This window comes from Oenanthe melanoleuca, chromosome 2 (assembly GCF_029582105.1).
Source record: "Oenanthe melanoleuca isolate GR-GAL-2019-014 chromosome 2, OMel1.0, whole genome shotgun sequence".
Lineage (NCBI taxonomy): Eukaryota > Metazoa > Chordata > Aves > Passeriformes > Muscicapidae > Oenanthe > Oenanthe melanoleuca.
In genome coordinates, this window is record NC_079335.1 from 60,230,427 (window position 1) to 60,251,330 (window position 20,904).

The window sequence follows — 20,904 nt, forward strand, 5'->3', positions numbered from 1 at the left end:
TGGTTTTTGTAGCTCCAGTCCTGCCATTCAGGATAAGGGAGGTGGGGAAAGAGTGGAAAACAGTGAGAGGAAAAGGAAGGGAAAAATTACAATGGTTGCTGTCCCTCCTAGAACCACCCTGACATTTTTCCATCTACCTTCACAGCATGCAGTTTTCCAGGTTTCTATTTTTCTGCTTTCCTTTCCTTCCTGATGGTTTCATGATGGCTGCTGTCCCTGAGCTACCACAGGCTTAAAGTTAGTGTCAACATAGCGAGTGCAGGACTTGTGTTCTCACATGCACCTCTGCTGAGGTTCTGGTGCTTTTGCTGAAGCCATCACTGAGTCTAGTCTTAGTGTTTAGAATTCAGATGCCCTGTCCTGCTTCTCTAGTAATGCTGAGCCCTGTGCACCTTTGACCCTCTCAGGTGCTGTTCACGAGCCTTCCTGTAGTCCACGTGTACGCCGTCAGCGCGGCAGCGCCGAGCGACCCGAGGCAGCAGCACGGCAGCGTGTACTCCTGCCCCGTCTACAAAAGGCCTCGGAGAACAGACCTGACCTACATCTTCTCTCTGCACCTGAAAACAGTGCAGAATCCTGATCACTGGACTTTGAGGGGGGTTGCACTGCTCTGCAGTTCGAAGTAAGGACAGACAGCTGAGAAAGAAAGAACCACCAAGGAGGATTCAGCTGCCGCCAGCATTGCGTTGTTGTTGTCAAAGGGAGGTGGGAATTGGCAGGTGATACATAGAGGTTATGTTAGTTGCACATAGATCAGCTTACTCTGTTCACAGCAAAAATACTGAATTTATTTATCCTGGGAATATCAGAGGGAAAACAGCTGTAGGTGTAAATTTGGCAAACTTATAAAGCAGGTGAGAATATAATCAACTAACTTACTCATAATGGAAGCACTACATAAAGAAGTGTTTATGATAGTGACAACTGCTCTGACCTCTTATGATGGTTCTTTTGTAGATGTTATCATTCTTCCTAATACAAGAATTTTTCATACTATAATTATTTTTAAATTCAACTCTGTAGTTAAAATCTTATAATCCGTAGCATTATTAAAGCTGTAATGACAAGGTAATTAAATGCATGGTAAAGTTTTATGTTTATCTGTATATATTTCAATGCACAGTTCCTTTGATTTTGCATTTTTAAACTTGCTGGGTGGTTTTACTAATGGCTGTGACCATTTTGTTGAACAGCCACTTTTTAATGTAAACAGTCATAGAAACAGAAGTGTTTATCTTTGCACTAGAAGTACCTTTTGCACCTATTAACTAGTCTCTAAACCTGTATCCACTTATAAGGAAGTATGGACACCCCCCATTATTAGCAGGAATAAAGGTTTTAGTTTTCTCAGAGTAAATACATCTGAACACCATTTTGGGCTCTATAAGTACTCATTTCATTTGCATTAGTGCCTGAATCCTGCAAACTCAAACCTCTTAACTGTTTTTTGTTCTGTATTTTGCATCAGTTTAATATTAAAAAAAAAAAAAAAAGAAGATGGCACACAGGCCATACTTCACCTGAAATGGTTAAAGTATTTTTGTGTTAACCACCACTTCTGTCTACCCTGTAACTGAAGGATGATTGATACTTCTCTTTTCATAGACAGATGGCTATTGGTAGAAAATATGTTTAGCTTTTTTCACTAGCACAAATTCAAAGCAAAATAAATTGTTGTTGAAAGGATTTGCAGTCATGACTTTGTTAATATTTTTTTTTCTCCTTGTAAGCACTTTTAATTTTTATATAGCAAGTGTCTAAGACAGTAGTTCATTCCTTTGCATAGTCTGTTTTACTCTGCAGTTAGCAATTGCAGGGCTCATTTTCCATGAGGAAGTTTGATATTCACACCCACACCCACAAGGAAGTACAGAGTGCCAGCTTTCTTCTTGGAAAACAGAGCAGACAGGGACAGGGTCCCTTTTTTCCACTGAGCTAGGAGCAACAGTGCCGGCGAGATTATCTTTTCAAGTGAAACCAACTGTTCAAAAAATATACACCAGAGCTCCCTACAGTGCAGCTGTGCATCAACCAATTTCATTGAGAATTTTGTTTCTGAGAAGGCTGAAGGATTTAGCTTCCTGATCATTGATTTTGGAAATTATGAAAAAGATGGGGGAGACTTTAAGCAGCAAAGGTCTGTGCTGTTCCACACAAATTGAGGTTGCAAACCATCCCCTACCCTTTATGAGGGGATATGGAGTGATTTAACTTTGATCTCTTGGTACGTGTAAAAGTCAGGTCAGTAACAGTGATAGCAATTTAAAATAAAAAAAATGTGCATTGAAATACTTCGTGCACCTGAGGAACTCACTGCTTGCTATAAAACAAATCATCCTCTGACCAATTGAAGCAAGAAGTAAACATTAAAAATATATATTTGATAGAGGTTATACCTGGTGCTTCATGATATGCTCCATGGAAACTGCATCACTTTTCTTTGTCAAGAAAAATGAGAAAATCAAATGCTATATGAAGAACATCTATAGGCAATGATGTTCTAGCACATAGTGTTCTGCTGCATAAAATTGCAAAGAAATAGCTTAATTGAACATCAACATTTTCATTTCAATAACTAAACCCTGTTTATCAGTTTAGGAAAATGCCAAATCTTGCAGAACAGAATACAGGCCTTATTACCGAAGACCCAGAAAAATCATACAGTATTTCACTGAAGATAGCTACAGTTTTATGCAGAACTGAAGAACATGAAATGACTTTGCTCCAAAAAGGCTTCTTATGACTAATGAAGAACACCAAACAAAACCTTCAGTGTAGCCTACAAGCAAAACACTCTTTCCTTTTTGTATGTGATTATAGTAGAGTGAACAATTTACTATTAAAAGAAATGTGTTCCTTTCCCTGCCTCCATCTCTTGCTCTGTCCTGCCCTTCCACTCAGTGGAGTTTCTGCTCCCAATCTGACAATATTAATTTGATTTGAAATGTCATGGATATAGCAAAACATTAACCTTCCCCAACCAGTGTTCCATAGCTACTATTGCTAAAGCTGTTTCACTTCAAGTGGGATGTACACCAATCTAAATGAAAGAACTGGCAGGCAGAATACTTGAAATCAAACTAATTATATTTGAATGATAGATTAACAATTAGCTGGAAGTCTTCAAACAATGTATATAGATAACCAAGTTATGCTCTTCTGTTAAAATGAACCCGAGATATTAAATACAATCATACAGCTTTTGGCAATATTGTACAAGTTTCACACAGATAGTCATGACTAACATTGCTTTAGATAAGTGCTTTGAAGGCAACTCCATTTAAGAATGAAGAGAGCAATACAGTCCTGCACCCCATGTCAGTGTAGCAGTCATGTTTACAAACATATCTGATGTCAGGGCACTAGCTCCTGAGAGTTGCAAATAATCAGCATTCCATAGTCCAAAGGGTGTCTGTCTCATAATCCCTGAGGCTGTGACTGGTCAATAATGATGATGATGGAAAAAAAAATTGGGTTATGGATTGGCCCTGTACATCTGTGACTTTGTAGAATAGATTTTAATTGCAGTGAAGCTTGGAAAAAACACACAGAGAGGAGAACAAAAGAATTCCCTTGTCTGGTCAGTTATGCTTATAAACCCTATGATCCTCTGTAAAGAGTAATAGTTTCCTAAAAGATCTCAAGGAAACTGTGGTTATAATATTCTATTTTTTCTCTCCATTTATCCAGAACTTACGAATTCATCTTATTCCGCTTTTACTGCTTCATATCATTGCCTTTCTCATAATCTCATCTTTCCAAAACATGGATATGATGCCTCCTTCCCTTTTCCTCCTGCTATTCCATATTTAGCGTGTCTTCTTTTTTATTCATACTCCATAAATGCTCAAAACTCAGTGCTTACTTACAATGAACCTTCCTATTCCAGAAGTCTGGAAATAGCCTGTAATAATTTCAGGAATTTCTCTTTACCACTAAGAAAAAACACAATTTACTCAAAAACCCTAGAATTCCTGCCATATTTTTTCATACCATGGGTTAAAGCAGGAATATGCTCTTCCTGCTTTTTCTGTGAGGGCCTTAAGTGACTATTTGTACAGCTAAACAACATTTGCCATGGTTTTTCCTTTTGCTAATATGAAGTAATAGCTTTGTTATTGTGTTCTGATTAGATGAGTCAGTATAAGATAATGGAAATATATTTTATACTGCTGTACAAAACGATGAGAGTGATTAGGCTGTAAAGTGACTGCTGAATGAGTCTTGGGAATGCAGCAGATTCCCGTCTCCCTTTGACAGTGCGAGTTCCATTTGGGTTAGCGATGGCTATCGGCACACGCCGAGACAGAGGGGAGCCCCTTCCTTCAGTTTGCATGGCTTGACTTTCGTCAGGAAGACAACACTACAGACATCTGTGTGCATGGCAGAACAACACCAACACGGTTTGTGCTATAACACAAATTCACACCTTTTGCTGAAGCTGGGTGGGTACATACTGTGCTCTCTCTTGCTCAGTGAGGACAGTATGGTGTGTGCTCATTGACTCCTTATACTGATTGCTTTAAGTCTAGCAAAGGGACGTCATCATCACCTCCTCCTCCTTCTTTCCTTTCCTGCTTAAGGACGACTTCTGGGAGAGTCACCCCGATTTCAGTTGGCTGGGAAGCACCTTTTGTTGCACTATTCTTGTCTTTCTTTACCTTAGTGATCACTTCTGTGTAAGAGATTTCTTCGGTGAAGGGCTCTGCTGCTGGGAGCTCAGAGGCGATGTGTACACTGCCTTCCTGGATCCCCTCCTGACCTTCGGCTCCTGTTCGTTCTTTATTTTTTTTATAGATCTTGAATGTCTCCTTTGTCGGAGCAGCTTGTGAAATGGATTTCTTGATTCTCATCCCAGATTGTCTCAGTCTCTCTCCTGACTGCCTGATCCTCTCTCTCCTCTCAGGGGTCACTATCCTAGTTTGAAGCCTGTTTACCTTCTTGCCAAAATTTTGTCTTGTCTTTTGGATATTTTCCCTTGAAAATGCCTTTTTGATGTCATCAATGCGCCTCATGCCTGATTTCTTGAACTTGGTTGCTTTGCTTTCTTCAATATAATATTCTTCATCAGAAGACAGATCATCAGGTGGGAAGAAATCATCCTCTATAGTTTCACCCGCTGTCATCTCTTTGATTACAGAGAGAGATGAAGGACACTCGGTTTCCTCCTGTGAATAAAAGCAGAGAGTCATGTTCCAGCAAGTGTGTTTCCAAAAGATGGTGGTTCATGCATTTTTTTTGTTGTTGGCTTGCAGTTAATTAGTGCTAACTGAAATATAATACTGTAACAAAGTAAGGTAGTCTTGTACCATCATACTCAATCTATGCATAACACAAATGGCAAAAGAAATCTTTGCTGAGTTCTCTAAAGAATATGCCTGATTAAAGATTTCTTTTCACTGTCATTCTACCTGAAATTAATTAATGCAATGGTTCTAAATGGTCTTACGAGTCCTGGCCTCTAATGGTTTTCAGAGCAGACCTGTCTAGGATCTCTCTTCTTTTTTATTTTTTTTTTTATTTTTCTTTTTTTAGCTTATCTGCTTCTTTGGATTGGACCTAGATCCATTATTCCTCACCAATAAAAGCAGTCACTGTAGACAAGAAAAGCTCTTGGATTTGTGTCAGCTATACACTGTCCAAGCAGATGCCTCAGTGATATGAGTATCTTCATTCTACTACTATTATCAAGACAACTGTGCATTTTTGACTGTTTGGAACTCAGCAAACACTGCTGTTGCTGCCCAGAAGGGAATGGACCCCAACATATTAACTTACATGTGCTGGCTGCACAAGGGGACAAATCAGTAAAGGAGGGAGATGTTATTTGGTAAACACACAATTCATTCAGCACCTGTACCATCACTGAGGTGAACTTGATTTGTTCCATCTGGAAATGTATGATATTCCTGAGCAAGCACCTCTGTCTCCTGTGGTGAGTTTGGTGGCCTGTTTGAGCTTGCAGAATTACATATTTATGTGACACATCTAATGTATATCAGCATCATGCTTGGAAATGGTGACTATTCTAGATATCTTACCCCTAGGAATTCATGCAGCCTCTCCAAAGAAAAATTGCTAGAGGCTGAAAGCTCAAAAACATGGAAGACTTCCAAAAACTGTCCACAGTAAACAAAAAATTTACAAAGAATGAGCTAGTGGTTAAGGACATCCAAGAAAAAAGAAGAAGTCAGTGTATACAGAGAAGAAAAACTGTAACTTGTAGGAGGGGTATGAGATGGACAATGCCACGCTTTTCTTCCCTACCAGCTTTTTGCATGCATGTGCCTGTGCTCTTCTCCCAGGAGGAGCAGCTTTTTGGGGTACAACAGCTGTATGACACTTTTCTAAGCTGTTCCCCATTAGTACCAACCACTTCAGCTCATTTCTGGGGCATGGCAGTGTCAGGACTCTACTCTGAGTATTATCATCCTAATGTAGATGATAGGAGAGATATTAAGCTGTGAACCCATGAATAGCAAGTAAGGCTAACTGAATATTTTGCTGTGAACTTCTTTCCAGCCAAAAAGATGTTTGTCATTTTTCAGGATGACTCATTAGTAGTGAGTCATGTTATTTTACTGCATGCTAACAGTACATAAAATAACATACATTGAGCTATTTGACAGATAAAGCCCACTTAAGAGTCTCTCATCATGCCTTAGCTTCAATAAAAACCCTCTAGTAAAATAGTTGTTAATGCTTAGAAAATATAGGGACAAATTATGTTACATTGATTACAGCAGAATGTTGTTCAACTCATCTGTCAAAATCAGCAGGAATAGAATGACAATGCTTTGCTAATAATCTTCATTAACATGTGCAATTAACATTAATTATATAAAGAATTCTACATATAAACACAAGCTATTTTTTTTTGGAAATTAACTAAAACACAGCTGGATAGTAATTCCTCAACATTTTTAAATTATACCCCACTCCTTCAGCTGAAATGGTAACAAAAATATTTCCAGAGTGAATATTCTGAAATCTCAGTACATACAGAGATGAATACAATATGGGAGAAGAATATACCTTTCATATGAAGATTTCTTTTTAAAAGAAAGGAAGGCAGAGACACTATTTTCTCTACAATATTTAAGTTTTCTTCCTTTAGAAGAATTTGTTTGTACTTTTTGTCAGTTGCCAGATTTTTATTATATTTACCTTTAGTCTGTTAGCTACAGGAGAGAGCATTTATCTTTTCTACACACATATTAGAATCAAAAGTTATGAACAAGAACATGTGACATGAAGCTCTTGTAGATGAGACACAGAAACTAGAACTTCAGATCCTGACAAACATTTTCATTCTCCTACAGACTCTCAGCATGAACTTTGCCAAATCTTTGATTTTCTTTTTTTCCTTGGTCCCTGCACACATCTTGCAGAATCAAATGTAGCAAGGCAAAACATTAGTGTGAGTTTCTATCTCTCCTCAAGATTTCTGGATGTTACTGAAGTGGAAAGTATTAGTGAGCCTGTCTAGCAAGTTAGGAAGGCTTTGGCATAAAAATTCAGTGATTTAGGCTCAGTAGGTGAGCTTTTTCATCTGCTTAGTTTCTCTCTCTCCTGCTCCAAACTCATTTCTTCTTATCACTAGATGTCTGGGGGGCGGAAAGAAGAAAGTAGCTCATCCTTCCTAAGGCAGGAACAAGAAGTTTTATTACCAGGTGGGAAACAGAGAGAGTCAAGGCATATAGTTACCAGCTCCTTTATAATCTCACTAAAACCAAAAGACCAAACACCTACTGGCTTTAGCAGCAAAGAACAGAGCCCTAAATTGGGTAAGGGTTTTCTCCATGTCTATAAAGCAGATGGGACTGGGAATTGCAGGACTGGGCAGTCCAACCTTTGGGGAGAGGGAGAAGGGAATTGAGCCATAGATGTTGATGCCTTCAAGCTTTTTGTTAAAAATCTGCTTAAGCATTTTACTAGGAAGAATTTCTACCCATCACCACCTCTCATGGGACGTAAGGGAGATCTAAAATGAGATGCACAGGCCAGAATCAGAAAACAAATCTGTGGAAGCTGAGCATTCCCTTTCCCTTTCATGGCTCCTCCTAGAAGGAGCACCTGCAGAGGCTTCTCACAGTCCTGGTGTCTTTGTTGGCCATAATCGCTCACAGGCCACAATCTCCTGAAAGACTAACCACCACTCAACACACTGGAAAGAGATCTTTCTAAAAGAACAAGATTTTTTCCTTCTCTTACAAGGAAAAAAGTTGACAAATCTGTCATATAAGTGGTTGATTTGGAAGTTGACTTCGATTTGTACAATGCTCATATTATGTATCTCCCACCTTCTTACCCTTACATGGCCCCTCCACTAACACAGAAACATTCAGGGATTTTCTACCAATTTGAGAATGGAGCTGGGTTCTAAGAAGCAAGTGCTCTTCTGTGAAGCTGTCTGTGTTTTGAGTCATTCTGTCTGTCTCCCACAAGCTGACATCTGTTCCAAACAAACATGTCATGGCTCAGGTACCTTGCTTGTAAATCTGAACGTTGTCAGGAGACAAGGGTGCTGAGAAGAGGGGTTGTGTGTTATGGATGGGTGTAGGAGGAGAGAGGGGAGAAAGAGTCAGATTTTATGGTGTGTTGAGACTGGAAATGGCATGTGTCTGGAAGGACATGAAGCCTGAAAGGAGAAAGATTTCAGGTTTTGTGGTAGCAAAGGAGGGACTCAAAGCATTGGTTGAATGGTAATGGAAAATCCTGGAGACCTTTGCAGTTGTAGTTGCAGGGCAGTTAGATTCACTGCTCAAGGAAAAACTTTAACAGACAAAACATAAAGGTATAATACCATGGCAGAACAATTGCACAATTCAGGAGTGGCTGGTGAAGCCTCTGGCATAGCAAGTTTGCTAAGAAAGCATCTTAGACCTGAACATGGTTTTTTCCTATTTTTTGAGTAATCTCTCAAATATGCCTAGCCAAAGAGTTTTGAGTTCTTAAGGCTGAATGCAAAGTAAACATAAAAGTAACCCTTGGCTTTGATGAAGAAGGCCAGCATGGCATTGATTTGAACAGATGGCTCCAGGGGCAGAGAATATTAAAACATAACAGAGTCTGACTCCATCACTAACATTTTCACCCCCTGCTCTCATTTCAATTTCATTCACAATTAGAAAATTTTCAAGAGGACACAGACTTCGTCTTTCAAACCCTCCTTTTGCTCTTCAAACTTTCCATCAGCTGCCAAAATTCTGGCTGCTCAGCACCCATGGGAGGGAACAGTGACCAGTTTGCAGGCACTGCAGGCATCTTCTAACCACAAGGAAGAGATAAAAGCAGTAGCCTTTTTTCCCATAGGCTATAGTAAAGCATTTATGAGGGAGGGCTAATGCACCTGCTCCTCAACCACACAAAGGGAAATGTGCTGACTTTTCCACCTCACTGAAACCTTAAAACTAGTAGGTAAATAATCTTAAATGTGGCAATGCCTCTGATCAACCCTATGAGGCTCTCAAGGTGGCAATGCTCAGATAATTGAAATGCACAGGGGAAAAGAGGCTGTTTCAGAATGTGCCTGCTTGATAACCCTGCCTGCACAGTCAGGCTCTCCTCTTCTCTGGGAAGAGAAAGGGGAAAATGGCAGAGCAAATTGCTTAGCAGTGTCTCAGGTATTTTGCAGCCGTGGTGTCCTGGCAAAGATCAGGTTGGCTCTAAAAGCAGCCTTCACTTACAGCTGCACTAGGGAGCCAAAGGGGGCGGCTGCAAGAACGTCGTGCCTTCAGCAAGGACTGTGAGGCTGGGAAAAGAAAAAAGCGCTGTGAAAAGATTCCCTCAAAAACTTATTAGCTAAATTTCCACTCATTGGGAGCACAGATGGGATCAATAATTAATAGCAGCAGTACTTTTTATTTTCCTTAAGAAAATGTGTGTATTTCATTTAGAGCTCGCTTGATTTGCTAAGCGAAGCAGCGAAATAATGTCACTGTAAAATGATGCTTAGGCTTTATTTAAGTACAAGAACATTTAAAATTATAATTTCAGTGATTATTTTATGTCACTTGAAATGAAAAAATAATGGAATATGAGGGAATTTTAATGAATGTAGCCAATTCAATAGCTTTACATCCCTTGTACTTTCCTGGTTTTTGGTATATATGTTCAAAGCTTTGTATTTCAAAACTCAGACTGTCAAAGTTGGCAGAGAGAAAAAAGGGTAATACACTGTATTACATATAAGTATTTGCTAGAAATGCTATAAACTGGTTTTGTGTTCTCTTTCCAAATAGCTTAAAAATGTAACTCTAAACAGCTTTAATAAAGGTGACAGTTATCAGCTCTAAACTATTACCTAATTTCAATCAACACTTAAGCAGAACAAAGCTTTTTAAAAAACTCCTTAGAAAATCAGAATGACTAAATAATTAATTTCTACATATCTAAAATAGCACACACACATGCACACACACACACACACACACACACACACACATACACACACACATATACACATATAATTATGTATTGTATATATAAAATCAAGACTTAGAATGGTCCTAAAGAAACTGCTCATAGAATGAGTAGGGAGGAAAGACTGATGAAACTCCATAAGCTGGAGTCATTGTGCTGCACAGGGAAAAGGTCACAGCAAATGATCTTTCAGCCTTGGGGTGTATGACATGGAAAGTGCAGGTGATGATTAACATAAGCACAGATGGGACTGACTGGTGATCACAATTTTGAAGCAGAGCACGAAGCAGCAAAATGGTCAAAAGCTACCCAGTGCTGGCTCTGGCACTGCTGCTGTGTCTATGACAACTGGCGATGGGCAGCTTATGGGCAGGAAACTGCATTGCCACAATGTTCTAAACAAATCTTAGAAATTTCATGTTGGACGAACGATTTGTTATTCAGACTGGTAACCGAGGTAAATCAATAAAACACCTCCTTGAAACTGTGCTCTAAATCAACATGAAACCACTGATGAATAACCAATTACAAATCATTCAGTATTTTTGCTGATATTCTAACAGTTAAGAGTGAAGCTTTATAAATCTCAAGTGATCCCCTCATTTCTTCTGCAAATATGTCATTTCAGAATCTCTGACAGCAGGCCAAAAAACTTCTCAGGTGAGAGAGAAGCAGGATTATTTTAAAAAGCCACCTAAGAAATTTTATCAGGTAAACACTTCAGCACATAAGACTATGGCTAAGTGTGGTTGCTGCATTTAGAATTATTTTTACACAATGGAAAACCAGCCTGGTCAGAAGAGTCAAGTCCCCGCATTTCTCTTTTGTGAAGCCTAATACACATCCCTTTTATTTAAATTCTGACAGAATTCATTAATTCAGCCACCAGCATCCAGTGACTACAAAGGAACTCATCTCGTTCTGCCATTATCATTGTCTGTGGCTTGCAGCAGTGCAATGAGCAGCCAGTTCCCAGTTACACCACATCAGTGGAGAAACCTTGGCTCCAGGCTACCACATGCTGCATAAAAAGGACGACTGCAGCTTCAGGGGAAAACAAAAGCTTCTCACTTTCTCTGCTCTGCTATTGCTTTATGGAACTAGACCAGGGAATAGCTCTGCAGGTCAGTTTCCAGGCTTGAATCAAACTGGTGAAATTCCTCATTTCCAAGTTTTCTGGAAGCCCCTTGTAAGTGAAGGGTCACAAGAGGTGATAAGACAAAAAAAAAAATACTTAATAATGTTTTAATTCATTCATTCATCACTTGGTGACTGCTCCTACAAGTCAGCTAGATCAGGGAAGAGTTCTCAAGGACAAGTGAAAGCCAGTTTTCAGGAGCTGCTGAACTTGTCTGCCCAAGCAAATGTATCTCCATATGAACTCATTCGTGGACAATGTTTTAACTACATGGGGAGTGCAGATACTTATTAAGTAGGAACTTAAGTAGGTGTCTACAACAGACAGAAGTAGGCATCTACAACAGGTTGGGAGAATCAGGTTCCACACACTTCTCCCCACTTACTTGAAAGGAATATACAGACCAAATACACAAACATCTGTGTTATTGATGTCTAATTTTTGCCTGGCAAGATGAGTCCTGTCCAAATCCTAAACCTCCTGTTTGTGACTTCACATATTCCTCATCTCCATTCCTGTGGTGTTTTGATTAACTTTTTTTCTGTACTAAGTGAATAATTGCAAGATTCAGTAGTGTTCAGAATATGAATCCCAACTGCATGTCCCAGTCAAGCCTGTTCCTGAATGAAGGGTTTTGCTGAACAGCTGCATTTGATGATCTCAAGAGGAATTTTCCAATCTAAGTGATTCTATGCATCCACAGCAGCCAGCCACAGTTCCTGGTGACAATTCCTGGAGCAGCCCCTTGGACCATGGAGAAGAGGCACAACACAGGAGACTCATGTTGTAACTGTGCTCCTGTGCTGACCTGCAGGGCAGCCCCAAGGGATGCCCTGAACAGCTGCATCCAGTGCAAATGTAAACTAAGATCAGCTGTTTCCACCACTCACTGCTAACAGGGGGAGAAAAATCAATGGCAGCTCTGAGGACAGCCTGTCCCCTTGTGAGGATCATCCCAAAGGAATGGGTCCGGGGGCACCAGATCCAATGGTGTTGAGTCCAGTTTGGACTCTGGTATGAGCAAAGTCCTGTGAAATATGCAAACTATTTCATTTTAAGAACACAGAAGCAGCCCAATATCTGGGTTTTTAAAATATTTTCTTTAGCTTTTTCTTTCTCCTCATTCCTTGCAAACATGTCACTAGAAACAGTTTTTCTTTAGCTGTTGATAGCTTCTCCCTGAGTGGCTGCTGCACAGCACGGGGCCAGCTCTGCACTTTGAACAGGAGCACTGGGCTCAACAATGCAAACAAAGGGCTCTCGTGACACTCTGACACAATCATTAGCTTTATTTTATTCTCTGTTTTCTCAGCAAGGCAATTACCTATCCCAGCTGTAAAAATATTTATAAGGTTTCTGCCACAAGACTCCAACAAAGGCCCTGTGTCGCTGGACTGCTGAGGCCAGTGTTCTGCTGTCAGAGGTAGTCAGTCAATTCACACCAGTTTTTTTCCCATTAAGTTTTCAAGCTACACTTTAATAACAATTTAGGTTTCTTCTCTTCCCATGAGTTCTCAAAGGCAGTTTTGTCCAGACCCTGTTGTCTCCAGAACTGGAGATGTCCATTTATGGACATTTTTGATCCATTTATGATTTCAGATCAGAGCTAAAAGTACAGGAATTAGCACCATGTACACTAAAATTATCATTATTTCAAATGTAAAAGTAATTTGGTTTCTTGTCTATATTTCTTTCTATGAACTGACAGCTTCTAATTTTGAGCATGTTTCACACCTTTTCTGTACCAGGATTTTCAAGGAAGATATTCCACAGCTGACAAAGGCAGCCTTAGAAACACACTATCAGAAGCCCATTGCAAGCTTCACTTCACATTTCAACACAATGCACTGCCACCTGTTGTTTTTCCAGATTATCTGTTATGAGGTAAGATACCAGGTACATACATATGAGGAAGGATAAGACCTCCTATGTTTCTGCAAAACAGAAAAATTATGAAATACGAGCCACCTAGCACAGTCTGCTCTGGGTGAGCTCTTTAACTCCACTCTACTAAGGATTTTGTTCCTCAGGGCCATTTTTGAGCCTGCCATTCTTATGCCCAAATGGTACCAAATTAATGGCAACCTCCTGAGCTCCTGACACCCTAATTTCTACTCCACTTCAGATGAAGGTGCTTCCACCTCAGGTTTCCAGATTATTATCCCCATCATGATCTCACCATTCTGACTGTCCTAGTCATAATAACCACAGAATGTCAATGGGCAAGGGAAGACACATTTTAACTTATTTATGCATAATACCAGCAGCATACACAAGGCTGCTCCTCTGAGCCTCTCCCTGTGTGTGTAGTAGAGAACCTCAGGGCAAACAAATCCATTGTAACCCTACTGTGTAGGTCAGTCAAGCCATAATCTTACTTGGTATTTGACACATCCACTAATTTTAAATGTCAGACAGCAGTGAGTGAAACAAATGCACTTGTCCCTTCATAGGAAGTAGTTACTCATTTATGGTGCTTATGTGAAATAATAATAGACAAAAGCCCAGTAACAGTAACATGGACTTTCTGGTGCCTGTACAGTTCCATTTAAACAGGGACTTGCAGAACATGCAGAAAAGCAAATGAAACAAGTTCATCCAGGGTAAAAAATATATCTCCTTTAATTTCTGAATAATTTAGTGAGAATGATTTAAACTGTTAAATGCTCTTTGACTTCAGAGAAATGATAGCTCTTACAGCTGGTTATTCAGACTAACCTGAACAGAAGTGAGCAGTGACCTGTACAACCTACATCATCCTTTTTATTCCCTACCATAGTCTCAGGGCACATAGCACTCCAGGGTCAAAGACTCCACTAGAAAGTCTGAAGTAACCTGGCATTTTTAATCATGAAGTCAGCCTAGGGAGGAGAGCTGCCTGCTACCAAATCTTTTCCTCAACCACAAGGCCTTCTAAAAATGAATTCTCTCAATTCCCTAATCGTTCTGCTAAAGGATGATCACTTTGTCTTTTTTTAATGTGAGGATATCGCCAACTCTTTTCATCATTGCTGAGATCTCTTGGGACAATCTCCTTCAGCCAATGATCCTTTTCAACCTGCCTACTCCCTCCATCAGTGATAAGATCAAAGCTATCCACTTGAAAGAAAATCTTTAGTATTTAATTGGTGTTTCCTTTTTCTTCATACCCTGATGTTCTTGCAAAAGTTAAACCTAAAACCCACATGTGCTCACCCGTGCAAAGATTCCATGCCAGCAACACATGGGTCATTGGCCCCATCACAATGCCCCAAATAGTTCATCAGAAAAAGCCTCACTACAGAAGAGCTGTCAGTCACAGCCACAGAGTAAACAACTTGGTTATATCCATTTGTAACGTATAGCACAGGGAGTACGCTGGTTCTGTAGCTATTAACAGCCTCCCACTCATCCCAGCCAAGCTCCAGTCATTCAGGTCTTGGCACTGCAGCAGTGTGCCTGCCCTGGTGTAAACCAGCAGTGTGAAAATCACTGCACTGGTGTGAAAGAGACCTTTGTGAGTATAGCTGTGCCTTGAAGTTTCAGTGCACTCTTGCCTACCTAGGCTGTTCCAGGTTTCATGCAGTGCTGCAGTTATCCCTCTCCAGAATAGTGTTAAATGGTGGATCTTAGAGGGATCCATGTGTCTGCCTCTCCTCTGTGAAAGTGGGAAAAAGTTATTCAATCTACCTTACAGAAGGAATAGAAGTTAAGAATGGCATCATTCATATTCTCATTGCCACTTCTAAACCACTGTAGGGATTCAGAAAGACAACAAAAAATGCTGTTTCCCTTCCTGGAAAGTACCACCTAAGAATTAAACATACAGAGCAGGGTGCAGGTCATTCTTGTCCAGCAAAACCAGCAGAGAGATCATAAACTCCTACTGAAGGTGGTTCTTAGAGAAAGCACACATTGGGAGAGCCACCTTTTGTGTGAAATAACTGAAAATAAAAATAGCTGTTCTTTACACCTGTGTGTAAATCCATTTTGACCGTATTTTACTATATTTTTAAATAAACCACAGCTCATATCTTGCTAGCAGAAAAATTTACATCATGTAATGGATACTGTTTTAAGAAAAAATATTTTCAAAGCATTGATTCTGCTGCAGTCATTATGGTAAAGGCCCATCAATGAAATGGCATTATGCCATTAACCAGGGGAGTCACAGAGATTTATTACCTTTAGCTGGGAAATTATTTGCAAGCAAAGAGTGAAAGTGCCTGTTTTCTATTCCATGATGATGATGCAGCTTGCAATAATGGTAATAATAGAACAGATTTGGCCTATACTCTCTACTGAACAATTGTAGTAAGTCATTCAGTCAAAAAATCTGGGAGGCACAATTTGACTGTATATGGTACTAACATAACATTAAAGAGGTAATATTCCCTACCTCCAGCCTTTTCTCTTTTTTTTCAGCTACTTTTCCCCAGTAGTGGAAAATGAACTATTTAAGAAAGCTAGGTTATGAAGAATTTGTCAGCTGTACCTGGTGGTGAATAAACTCATTGAAACACACAGCTCCATTCATTGCAAATGAAGTTATTTATGTACAAACAGATGCAAGACCAGGCTGTAAAGCTGAGTGATGGGGTGCATTGTGTTACTCAAGAGGGGTGGTATTTTCAAGAACGCCCAATGAAGAATGCAACTCATTTGAAAGAAGCTTTGGTGTCTTGCTGCTAAAAAAGGAGCAACTATACTTCTGGCAAAAGATCAAACACTTACTTTCTACTGACCTGGGAAGCTGGGAAGCACCAGCAAAGGCAGGATCAGACCATTAGGCAAATGTGTTTCATAGCACTCATTGACAACACCCCAGAACTGCCTGCACTGTTTGTATGGATGCAAGTGAGACCATGCTGTTTCATGAAACTTCTCTTCAAATGCAATTATTTTAATCTACAATGAACATCGTAGAATAAGGTCAGTGAAAGAAACTGTATGATTCCCTTGCCAACTGTGTTTGAAAGAACAGTGCTATTTTAAACCATTTCCAAGGTAAAGCATGCAAGGGAGTATTTGTTGTTATGAAGGATTTGTGGGTCTAAGCTTTAGTTTGTACATATACTGCTATCCACTGAGACAATGAATAAAGTCCCAATTTGCTAGCAGTATGAAAGCCTGGGCAATGCTGCAAGTTAAATAAGCCGTGTTTTGAAATTAGCATTAGAAGAAATTCTGCATTTCAGGGAGCCTGAAAACACTTCTGCTATTTGCATTTCTACCTAATACGGTGAAAAAAAATAACAGAGATGAATGTCAGGCATGGTTTGTATGACAAGATTTACAGGGGCTGCCTCATATTACCTTTCAGACAGGCAGCAAATAGTCCTTGCTGATCTGCAGTTAATCTTAGACGACTGGCTCAGAAACTACCCACACTAATAATAGACCCTGTGTGCTGCTGCCAGTGGGTTCATGCTGAAAGGCATTGGGGAGCACAGACCAGTGTTAAAGAAAGCATAAAATAACTCCCGCGCCTTTTGCTTCGTTAACCAGCACCTACCAGACATCACCAAAGGGGTGGCAAAGTGACAGTACCACAAGGAATTAGGTTCAGGGTTACCTGATAGATCACCACCCGGAACTTGTTTTTTCTCAGCATCTCTTGTTGTTTTGCCTCCACCTTCCTCACGCTGGTGCTCTGCCTCTCCACGCGCGCCCGCACCTCCTTCATGGTGGAGCTGACTTTGCGGGTTTTCTGCAGTAACTTGTTCACCGTGAAGCCTGTGTTGCCGTGAGCCTGGGCAAGCTTTAAAATGTCAATCTGTATGGTCTTGATGGCATTTTCCATCTCCCTATGCTTCTCCTCTATCCTCTTCTGGCTCGCCTGCACGCTGTCAACAATGTTGGCCACTTTGTCCAGGACCGTCACAATGGTGTAAGCTGCATCTTGCTCCTCTTCCTCCTCGATGACGCTGGAGAGGCGGTTTTGGTGCGTTTTGTCGGCCTCCGAGGGGGTTTCGCGGCGATCCATGTTGCCAGCCTTCAGCCAGGTTGGAGGGAGGCGAAGGTTCGGCGATCCTGCCAGAACGATTCTGGCGCTGCTGCAGGGAGCCAGGGCGACAGCTGGCTCCGGCGATGCTCAAAGTAGGGCGTGAAACGCTGCTCCTGGAGCTTGGTCAAATACTTCTGACTACAAAATATCCACACATGATTGCTCAGATACCTTCAGCAACATGAAACCCCTAAAATTAGGAAGCAATATCTGGAAAGGAACATACGTTTAAAGGGTCACGCTTCTGTACCGATGAAGTTATTAGTGTTAATCCAGGAAAGTTAAGTAACTTGCTAATTAAGCAGGAAAGCAAACTTGCATATTTTTAAAGATCTACTTTTGTTTTCATGTTACTGGAGTGCTTTCCTCTGAGGGAATTCAAATAGCGGTCAGGAAAATTAGCACGGTTGTTTCTTTTCCAGCAAAACAACTTCAGATCTTCAACTTGCTGCAATTGCCCCGTGGGGTAACAAATAAACACACTAAACCAGAGGCAATATAGTGAAAACGCTGTATTGTGACATGCTTTTCCAGTTCAAAATGTTGAAAGCATTTTTTTTTTATTGAACAAATTATTAAATCCTACATGCAAAATTCTGAAAGCCTACACTACATGTTAAAACAGCTGACCACATCCTATTCACACTTTATCTTGGGATCTTTCAAACGACAACTAACAGTCTATTAATATAACTATGACCAGCAGACTAATTTGGATGGACTTCTTTAGCTCTTGAAAATACTCTATACAAGAGCACTAGTAATTCATTCACTTTTATTTTTTTTTATTTTAGTCACAAACACTATACAATCTGTATTGTAGGTGTTAAAACATGTATTTTCTTTAAAAAAGTTTAAGAAGTATTAAAACAGTTTTAACAGTGATCAAGTAGGCTTTATTCCAATTATTTGTGTTCAATTATTCAACACCAATTTTTACAATACCTAAATCTACTAAGACCTACTTCTTTTGGACCTGTGCCATCTGTTCTACCAGGTAACTTCCCAAATTATGAAATTTATAATTTTCGTCTTTAAAAATAAATTGTTGGAATTATTTATGAAGATGGCAGTGCTTAGACCCAGCCCACACATTTTATAAATATGTTACAACTACACACAGCACACAGCTTCACAGTTCATGCGATAGGCAGTGTCTAAAAAATCAGTTACTAACTTCCAAAAACATTTAAATATCTACGGTATTTAAACACAGTGTTTTCTAGTTCCTCATAAGAAAAGTAAGCTGTAAACATTTTTACCTTTAGTTCATGCCTTGTTTGTTAGTTAATGTGGACTTATTTTGTTGGTTTGTTGGGGTTTTTTTAAGTCTACAACCATTATTGGAATAAATCTGTGTTCCCAAAAATATTACATTCCATGGATAAAGCACAAGTCTATTATATAACCATGTGATACAGATACAGAAAATGAACTACTGTATTCAAAAACATAAAAGTAAAGATACTAAAACAGTCCATAGCTGTTAGAGCTGATGCTTTCAGAATACAGACCAACATTGTTACACTAAAAATGTTCAAAAATAAGGCCTCTGAAATAAATATTTCCATTCTTTAAAAAAAGATATAATAAAAATGTACATCACATGGTCAATGTAGGTATAAAAAGCACTAAGTTAAACCATTCTGGATGATGTATCTGAAGTAAAATGGCCTAGGTTTTGCTTCTGCCGACGTCCTCTATTGTTTTTGGGGCATTTTCTGTTAAACAAAAGAGAGAAATAGGAAAGGAGGGCTGATTTTATATATGCCACATATAATTGAGCCTAGCAATCATGCATTGACTTAATTTTCTGTGAGTAACAATAGCAAGGAGTCTATGATCTGTGCTGACAAGTGGGATGTTCCTGCTGTTCAGTACTGGACTGTGAGCTGGGAATGTCTGTAGGACCCCAGATTGTTCAGAAGGGAGCCCTGCTTGACCTTGAGACTGCAACCAGCAGTGCTACACCCTTCAGCCTTGATCCAGCAAACACATTCCATGGGGAATGGTTGCCTTAGCTTTACTGTATACATATTTCATATTTAAAACCCAGTGGATGGTGAGGCTGGATCAATCAGCCTTTTGAAGTGCTGGACCTCCAGGTGCCTTGCTGCTCACAGCAGCCCATGAGACAGAGCCCACCCAGGTCTCTCTGTGGGGTGACTCTGGGGATCCTTTTCTTGGGGCCAGACACACAACTAAAAGGGTTCACAAGAGCCAGCAATCCTGAATGGAATGGCACTTACTCAGCCAGGCAATGAATGATGGAGCAGTCCTGCTGGGATGCAGCAAGAGAGACTGAGAGCTGGGGCATGGTCACACAGAGGCTGAGAGAGGAGCTGAACCATAGCCTTCCACACCACTGCTTTGGCCAGCAGGATGTTGAGTGAACAGGGGAATGACATCAATTGCAGGAGCCAAGTAACTCTTTTACAGGTGCAGGTGGTGTTTTATACATGTGCTAGTGTCTGTTAGGTTGAACTTTACAAGGGATACAGGGAAAAAGGCCTGTACTGTTCATTCACAGGGTGTCCCTCTACATCACTGAGTTTTGGAAGCCATGAACAAATGCAGTAGCAGAAAGTTTTATGGCCCAATGTAAGTGGAGCTGAAAAAGTGAAGGACAGCTCGAGGAGGAAAAGTCAAACTGTGGCACGGTTGCCTAAGTGTAAGACTTAAACACTTCATCCACCTATAAGGTAACTAAGTCATCCTTAATCTATCTCAGAGACCTCAGTGCTGTTTGCTTCAAGTCCTAGAACTGAATGCATTGTCATCAAAAAGAACCCATGGCTCTCATCCCAGTTTTTACACAGGGTGAGAATTTGAGACACCCCAGAATTCTGACCTCTGTGTGTCTTTAGGTTCCACAAAACTGGTTCTTATGGTGAGTGTCTAATAATGGGAGTAAGTTGCACATTGATTTTCAGAAAATGTATATGGTGTAAGGGATATTTCTTTCTGTGTGTAACACCATTTACAGTGGTACCACAGGGAACAGCATCTTGTCAGCCTCTCTGGGTGGTAGCTGGGGATCATAGCTTCCACAAAATTTCAGCAATGCTTCAATAAGTCCAGTGAAGTTCTAGCACAGTAGCTTAACTCTTGGATTTGCCTCAAGACTGCTGTGTATTTAGTCTGGAAATTCAGAGTGGTTACTGATGGTTTCTGAATTCAAACAAAATCAAATCTGACAGATTCAAATCTGTCTTTTGTCACCAAAGGAACAAAGGGGCAGATAGGAGGTTGCATAAATCATCCTGCTTCAGTCATTAGGTAGCTTTTAAGTGGGTATTAAGCAAATAAAATATTGGGCATCTTATAATTGAATACAGAAAAATTATATCCATAC

At 40.1% G+C, this 20,904-nt stretch overlaps 3 protein-coding genes across 3 annotated transcripts in view; 1 reads left to right on the forward strand and 2 right to left on the reverse strand.

Annotated features, from left to right (window-relative positions):
* LOC130248987 (dynein axonemal heavy chain 5-like) overlaps positions 1–1,324 on the forward strand; it is a 140,209-nt gene extending 138,885 nt beyond the window's left edge. Inside the window, exon 71 of the mRNA XM_056483249.1 lies at positions 408–1,324. Within this exon, the coding sequence (XP_056339224.1) occupies positions 408–626 (219 nt within the window). The 3' untranslated portion in view covers positions 627–1,324. The remainder of the gene's footprint in view (positions 1–407) is intronic.
* A 1,545-nt stretch (positions 1,325–2,869) lies between these two features.
* CAVIN4 (caveolae associated protein 4) lies at positions 2,870–17,920 on the reverse strand. The gene is made up of 2 exons (XM_056483250.1): positions 17,118–17,920; positions 2,870–5,168 (listed from the first exon to the last, which is right to left on the reverse strand). Exons 1-2 carry the CDS (start codon positions 17,526–17,528, stop codon positions 4,509–4,511), a joined length of 1,071 nt encoding a protein of 356 aa, XP_056339225.1. The 5' UTR covers positions 17,529–17,920; the 3' UTR covers positions 2,870–4,508.
* A 126-nt stretch (positions 17,921–18,046) lies between these two features.
* Positions 18,047–20,904, reverse strand: part of TMEFF1 (transmembrane protein with EGF like and two follistatin like domains 1) — a 110,315-nt gene continuing 107,457 nt past the window's right edge. Inside the window, exon 10 of the mRNA XM_056483253.1 lies at positions 18,047–19,270. Within this exon, the coding sequence (XP_056339228.1) occupies positions 19,186–19,270 (85 nt within the window). The 3' untranslated portion in view covers positions 18,047–19,185. The remainder of the gene's footprint in view (positions 19,271–20,904) is intronic.